The sequence below is a fragment of the Stegodyphus dumicola genome, chromosome 2, assembly GCF_044657685.1.
Source record: "Stegodyphus dumicola isolate Sdum_Otavi_A_Nest chromosome 2, ASM4465768v1".
NCBI lineage: Eukaryota > Metazoa > Arthropoda > Arachnida > Araneae > Eresidae > Stegodyphus > Stegodyphus dumicola.
This window is the reverse complement of record NC_140769.1, coordinates 35,501,726-35,509,660: the sequence shown is the minus strand read 5'-3', so window position 1 is coordinate 35,509,660 and position 7,935 is coordinate 35,501,726. Positions and strand designations below refer to the sequence as shown.

General features: G+C 29.5%; 1 protein-coding gene across 2 annotated transcripts in view; it reads left to right on the top strand.

Annotated features, from left to right (window-relative positions):
* The first annotated feature begins 545 nt into the window (after positions 1 to 545).
* The window catches only part of LOC118187877 (voltage-gated inwardly rectifying potassium channel KCNH6-like), a 925,365-nt gene continuing 917,975 nt past the window's right edge, over positions 546 to 7,935 (top strand). For both annotated transcript variants that reach the window (XM_085810566.1, XM_085810565.1), the window contains exon 1: positions 546 to 1,916. In XM_085810566.1, the coding sequence (XP_085666692.1) occupies positions 1,841 to 1,916 (76 nt within the window). In that variant the 5' untranslated portion in view covers positions 546 to 1,840. The remainder of the gene's footprint in view (positions 1,917 to 7,935) is intronic.

Sequence of the window (7,935 nt, the reverse complement as noted above, 5' to 3'; positions counted from 1 at the left end):
TTATTTCGTAAACTGGGGATGATATTTATTCAACTTCTGTTTTTTAAAAAATAAAAATGCATGTATTTTATTGCCGCACAATTTTAATAATAATAATCATGATAAAACTTTAATTAGTTAAAGTTTATTATTTCTTCGTCTGCTATGTAATTAAACAATTTCCATTAGTGACTAAAATTTAAATTCGGATATATTCAAATCTGGTATGATTTTTCGAAGAATTTCTGAGCGAGTTAATTACAAATATGAAACTTCCGACTGTAAACTAAAATACCTCATTAAATTTGAAATACCTAGAAATTTGGCCAGATGATAACCTTAATGACAAGTGATGTTTTAAATGTCCTAGAAACCAGGCAGCTCATAACTGAAGACCTGTGTTCAATTTAAAAAGTGCTTATCTTTTACTGCCTATATCGAGCGATAGATGGCGCTGCTTGTGTTCCTCCATATCATTTTCTACTCTTGCGCTTCCCAGTAAGCCATGGAAAACTCTTCCTAACATATACGTTCAGTAAGTGAGTGGTTACGCCACGCGAATGAATCCTTTGATTCCAATTATCTGGAAAAGCTTACCTGGAAAGACATTTTAAGCCTTTTCTACAGGATTTATAAGAACGATCCACAAAAAGAAAACCATGTTTCTCTTTCCATCACCACTCTGAAATAGGTGACTTAAAAATTTTAAATTCGTAAGAAAAGAATTTTTAATGTTATGATGAAGCGACCGCGTGGAATATTCCACTGAATCGATCGTTGCGCATAATAATGCGCAGATGTGCTTTTTCAGAATGCCTTTCGTTTGTATTCGTTGACAAATGCTCTTCTGACTCTAGGAGAGACTGACGTACTAAGGAGCAGGAATTTTATCCTAACGGCGGAACTTACGGTATGTTTACTCTACAAACTGGTGGAAATTTGCGTCAACTACTAGCTCCTTGGAACGAAACATTGGATAAAGAAAATTATGTGTGGAAATGAAGCCGTTTTTATACTGGAGATCAGACTGAACTGTCAAGAATTTTGTTCTAAATGTGATTGATCAATGGAGAGAAATTTTCTAAAACAGTAAAATCAACATATATACATATATCTATATTGGATGTGTTTTGCTACAATTGGAATACAACATTCAATAGTTTCGCAAAATTTTAAACATTAAAGAAAAAATTAAGAATTTGTAATTATTTTTTTGCACTGAAAAACCATAAAGGCCTTTAACGCAATCTGCGTTTCACGTTAAATCTATTTTTTTGACAGTTTAAAAAGCTAAACGCGAAAGAAAATTTTATGCTTTAAGCATTTGTACCAGAACAAGAAAAGACTTTTAGTCTATATTGCTAATTAATATTTCTTAAAGTAATTGAATTTGAGAATTTAGTTTAATTCAGAGTCATAGGTGATAAAATCTGAAAGACTTTCAAGCAAAAATGAAATATTTTATTGCACATCAGCTGTTATACTTCTAGAATACTAAGGATACGAGAACACGTAGATTAAAACTTCTAGTGCACAGAGAAACAGTTGAATTTTAGCATTGCAGTGTTCGTAGAGTTGTTAAGACACTGAAGCAACTTTGTTATATATGCACATTAAACTACTTCGTATTTTTTCTTTCGAGAAGTTGAAAATTATAGGTTCTTGATGAGCTATTTAGTACATTGAAGCGTTTTTTATTACCAAGAATTGCTAAAGATGCATATTTTGTATTTAAACGCACCAATTTTGCCTTCTTTTCCTATATTTGTAAACTTCAGTGGGACATTAGCAGTCTATGGAATACTACATTCTTTTTGATAATAGAATCCGATTAAAATAACACTATTTTAATCGGCCTAAAATGCCAGTGAAAAGAGGACATGTAGCTCCACAGAATATTTTCATTGACAGCATAATCCGGAAGTTTGATGGACTGAGTAAGTACCCATTAATTTTTATTTTTCATATAAGTTTAGGTAGTAATTCAGTAATTTTGAAAGTACTGTTTGTAGTTGTGGCATTAAAATGAGTTGAGCTTCATAATGTATACCAAGTGCAATATGTTTTGGGAAGTAACCGCAGATGTTTTACATATATCATCCGAATCACAAAATTCACATTACGTGTGACGTTACAAGGAATATATGTCAGTAACTTTCAGCATCATACTATACAAATAATGAAATAAATTAGAAGTATTAGATGACTTTTTATCTTTTTAAGTATGTAGTATTACTTTATAAGATAAAAAGACAGTAATATGAGTATTATTAGGCTTATTAAGTACAGTAATAAAAAGAGAGTATTAGACTTTATTAGAAGAAGTATTATTTGTGTTTTATTTAGTATGCAGTGCGGTCTGATTGAAGTATGATATCAATGGGTTTTGCCAAATATTAATGTTTGAACTGTCAGAGCTAAATTAATTTAACATTATACATTTGAATTCAAAAGTTCCTTTGAAATCTTAAATTTATTTCTGATTTTGTGCGTGAAAATGCCATATATTCTGTTGTTCGTTAAACTAATTGTGAAAAAAAAAAAAATTCGTAAACGCATTTTATATATTACATGACTTCAAGTGCACATAACTTAGGACCTTCTCTTAGAACATGGCGAGAAATAGTAATATCATTCTTTAAAAAAATGTTAAACGCGAATAAAATAAATACTCATAGTTTCTAGGGTAGAATATATTTATAAATATCATATTTATAAATAATATTTATAATTATCAAAATAAACATTTAGAAAATTACTGTTTCAATTTTTAAATACTGAAAACTTTGAACAAGGTTTGGTTCTTGATATACTGCATTAAAGAAATAATTTTTCATTAAAAAGAATATGTATTGTAAATTGAATGAATTCGGTAAAATAATTGTATAAGGTTTACAAAAATATTTCAAAGTTTGTAACAATACTGGTAATTTCATTATTATGTTACTTTAGCTTAGCGGAATGCTATTATAAATGCTTTGTTTCTTAAACAATGGTGATGGACGTTTTATAAAAAGACAATTAAAGATGCATACTGGTATCGCAGAAGCATTTTACCATTATTTATGTACACGGCCTGGAACAATAAGCACACATTATTATTTTAATAAAACAGTTAAATTTATTTCAAATTAACTTTGTAAAATGTTTTGCGAATAGGATAACACCTTGGTTTTAGTAGGTATGGCTCCCTAAAGTGTAGAATCGTTTACATTACATCCATAGTGCAGTTTTAGTGAAAGCTTTTAATTAAAGTTATATGCGTATTGTTCATGTACAATATTCAATAAAACGCATATTAAATTTAGACTTAACTTTTAATGTATGTTTACAGTACAATGTTTATGTATGCTTTAACAAAAGTTAAAGGGAACATCTTAGCGCACATGCGAAGTAAGAATTTCACTAGTATTCAAATGCACTTGAATTTTAGCATTGCAGTGTTAATAATGCACAACTGTACTAGTGTCTAAATGCACTGTATGTTATAAGAAAGAAAATGCAAACTTGCAGACATCCGAAATAGTGTACTTAGAAAAATATAAGATTAATAAGAATTTCTGACTGAGCTGCAGAGAACGAAGAATTATGTACGGACACATAATTGATCACTACAAACTTATTTGATTTACCAATAAGGGAATTTAATTAACTTTATACAGGAAAACACAAAAGTAATATTTCCCTGCTAGGATTGAAATCTATGATATGTATTAAGTTAACTAATTTTTTTTCACTAAATCCCTCTAATGTAGATTTAAGAAACTATTTTACAAATGTTACACGTGTGTTAAACCTTGCAATCGAATTCCGCATAGTAATCGAAGAGTAATCCGCGTAATAAAATAATCATTTGTTTCACTAACTGCAGAAACTTTTGACGTAAATGAATCGGTCGAAACAAACTTAACATATGACGATGTTTTAAATTAAGATGTTATATAAAAAGAAATTTAAATCTTGAAGTAAATGAGAAATTAATATTTTATCGCAACAAAAGTAATTTTGGGATAATTTAAAAGTTAATGGTCGAATGAGGTATATTCAAAATGTATGAAAATCGTAATAAATAAATGTAATCACAGGAAAAGAAACATTTTACAAAACTTTTAAAAAAGAAAGAAATATAGTATTGTAGAAAATGGAACATCGAGAAATGTTCTAGTACCTTCTACACTTCCATGTTTTTAGGAGAGCAACGATGTTTATTTACCTGATGCGTTGTGAAAGACATTAAATAAAAGCATTCTTCTATCGAAAGCATTCTTATATTGCGCAATTAAATTAATAAATATGTATCTTATGCGTAACTTAATTTGTTACAATGTAGTTTATAAACTTCTGAAAGTCGTCATCTCGTCATTGAGTTAATGTATCAGAATGTAGTGAAATCTAAGACTCTACAGGTACGCCTCGCTTACTTGTTTTGAGGGAAAGATTAAATTGCATTGTGCTACAACAATGAAAATTTTAACGCTGGGCTCTGTTTAAAGTGGGAGTACTTAGTTTTCAATACAGCTGAGAAAAAGTATATTTTATTCGAAAACATACATTTCTTAACGATTATTATAAGTATACATTTTTGATAGAGATGATAGATTTCTAGAAGTCGCATTCTTCTTTACTGTGCAAATGATGTCAAGATGCGATTTTGCTTATTTTTGCTTGCTTGTGATTTAGGCTGCATATGCGCCTTTCCAAGAAGATGTGCGCATTATTTCAAAGTAGTCTAAAATATACATAATATAATATTGTATTATTCTACAGGAATAAATTATAATTCTCTAAACGTTTTGTTAAAGAAATCGTCATATTATTAAGAAGAAGAACTGTAGTCACAATTTGAGTAGAATTTCCTCCAAATTGTGACTACAGTTCTTACGGATGGAAAAGTAGTATTTTCAGTATCTTCAATTTTATTTGTTTTATCAACGAAAATGGTATTGCAACTGTTATGCCTCCCAAACATCTAACTCTAAATGAGATTTTATGTTACGGTAAAATTTTGAAGATTACTAAACCTCAAACATTGTAGGTAAATAATATCATTTACCAATATTGGATAAATAATGTTAGAAATATCTAGAAACCTACTACTTCCATTTCGTGTTGCGTATAAGTTTAAAAATACATGAGTGTGCTCTGATAGATGCAATGTATCTATTATTCTAATAAAATTTTTGAAATTCAAATGCTTACAACTTAATTTAATTTGGTGTGATAAATTGAACATATTTCATAATTGTTACTTGATTTCCTAAAATGCCCCAGTTCGCATCGGTAAAGTCAATAATTTCTTTCTACTGATATATCTTAATATTACGTATAGTTTCTATATATTAATATCTGAATATATGTTAAAAAATAAAAAATAATTAATGGTTTTGTTAGATATTTGGAACCTGATATTGGCAAATGGGCTCCAGATTTCTTTTTGCCCAAATATGCGCAATTATACACTGATATACATACAATATAATTCTATTAATTAATGGTCAAGCTCATACAGCATTTAAATAACTGCGATAACCACTTAACAGCGGAGAAATGAATCAGTTGTGGCTCGAATCCTGTTATTCTAAGACATAATCGGAACATGAATTCTTTGTTGTTCACATCCGCTACTGAAAACGGAATAAAAGCATTACAAAATTTAGGTAGGCGCTTGTATGAGTTTTATTTTAAAAGAAATGAAAGTTATATTTCTTCAGCTTTAGGTCAAGTGCAAGAAAAATCTTAATTTGAATTCAAACTGCGGCTTGCGTTCCTTATCTGATTTGGTTTAAATTTCCTTATCTGATGATTCTGGCATTACAGTCACATTATGAGATAAGAAAGAGATTTGTTCCAGCATTAATGAGCAAAAATAAAAATGTTTGAGCAGAATTACGTAACTTCGAAAATTTTACAGGCCCATTTCTAGTATGTAAATTTTAGAGGATGCTGTGAACAGAATTATTAAAAAAGGTGCTTCTGAAATACAGATGATAAATAAATTATATCTTAGAATTTATCAAAAGGAGAACATCTAGAAATACAATATTGTTAAGGAGTCTATGCTATGCATGCGTGTACGAAGTTACCGTGAATGTAAATAATCTTACCATAACTCAAATATTTGACTAGATTGCTTGGGTTAATAGGAAGAGAAACATGAAACAAATTTATTTACAAAGTTCATTCATGCAAATTAAGATCACAAAATTTAAAATTATGTACATTCTAAGATATTTTCAGAGTTTAATATTTCCGAGATTCATTTACCAGTTTTTAACTACTAATTCATATTTAATAGATTTACTGCCATATAGAGTTGCGATTGGTATTGGGAGGTTTTCTAAATAAAAAGAACTTTATAAAAATTAAAAAAGAGCTCTTTATAAAATAAAAAAAAGTCTGTATAAAGTATAACATATATTGTTCCTTTGGAATTGGAAGTGAAACATTGGAAGTGAGATTACACTTCCAATGTTTTAGTTCTCAAAACTTTAAAAATAAAATGCTTGAATTATGCATATAAGTTCAGTATATTATAATATTATTGCCGAAAACCTAAAACGAATGAAATCCGTTGTATAATGAAAAGAAAACTAAAAAAATATTATAAAACGAAGACAATGAAACATGGAAAATGTTTCGATTGCTTCCTTCTATGGAAAGAAATAATAAGCTAATTTAAACCTCTGACTGAAAATATTTTTTGATGGTACGTACTTCAAGTATACAAACACACATATCTGTATAACTTTTGATGAAAATTTTTCAGTGCAATAACTATTTCAAGAAAAATGAATTTAAATTCAATTTAACAAATTTCTCAATTTCAAATCACTTTTACTATTTCTAATAGCTTTACAAAACTCATTTAAAAATTTCCATCAAATACAGCACCATATAAAATTAAAATCACATTTCCTTTCAGCGCAAAAACGGGCCCTGAAAGATTACTTTTTTAAATACAAACATTATGTATTTTTACCATTTGTTCTTTTGTTTAGTTATTGGTAACTTACAAACTTAATTATTACTACTTTAATGCATTTTTATGCTTTGAGTCTCTGCAATAAGTGACGTAATTTTTTAATTCTAGATACATCTGCGATATTAATAATAAATGAAATAGAAACAATTAATACTGCTAATTTGTATTTAATTAAAATCTGAAAGATGGGCTACAGTGTTTGTTATGTGATAACGTTACATACATTCAAATTGGCCCACCAGCGGCTGAGCGGTAAAGTCGCTGAACACTGGTAGTTCGGTCTGAGGTTCGAATCCCGCGAACGGGCTGGCTGCATGGGCGGTTTCGTGGTTTTCCCCATGTGTAACGTGTACGAGCCAGTTTCCCTTAGAAAGTCCTCCACGAAGGCATCCCTCCCCTTAGGCAGATAGCCCTAGCGTGCTTTGCCATAATTAAATACACCACCACCACACCATACATTCAAATTAAGAATGATCAGCTGCTGAATAACTAAATGCATGAAACGTTTTTAGTTTACTATGGGCTAGACTCATGGAATTAAACGGGCAGGAATTTTGTGTGGTTTTTCCTTATGTGTAACTTTAATATCGGATTTCTTTTAAAATGTTCTTACTAAGTCTTCAACCAAAGTAACTTTATCTGTAGGTACCTTAATGTACTTTAATTCAATTGGGTTCGGTCAAGCTAGGAAACTGTTGTCAATCCACGAAACATAAGATTCCACTTCTGTTCTAAATTATAGCCGTGTATTACTGTAATAAACCGACTTACGTTACCTCCGACTTAAGTAAACTCGAAATTAAGCAGTTATTTTTGCTTCATTTTATATATTTATGTTTGTAATTAATTAGTTTTCATTTTAAATTGTCAGAGACTCAGAAAATGCTGCTAAAGTAAACATAACTCTACATATATATTAAAGTTAACTTTAAAGAAATAATATGCATCAAAGCAGAATAATTTGCGCTAAATGC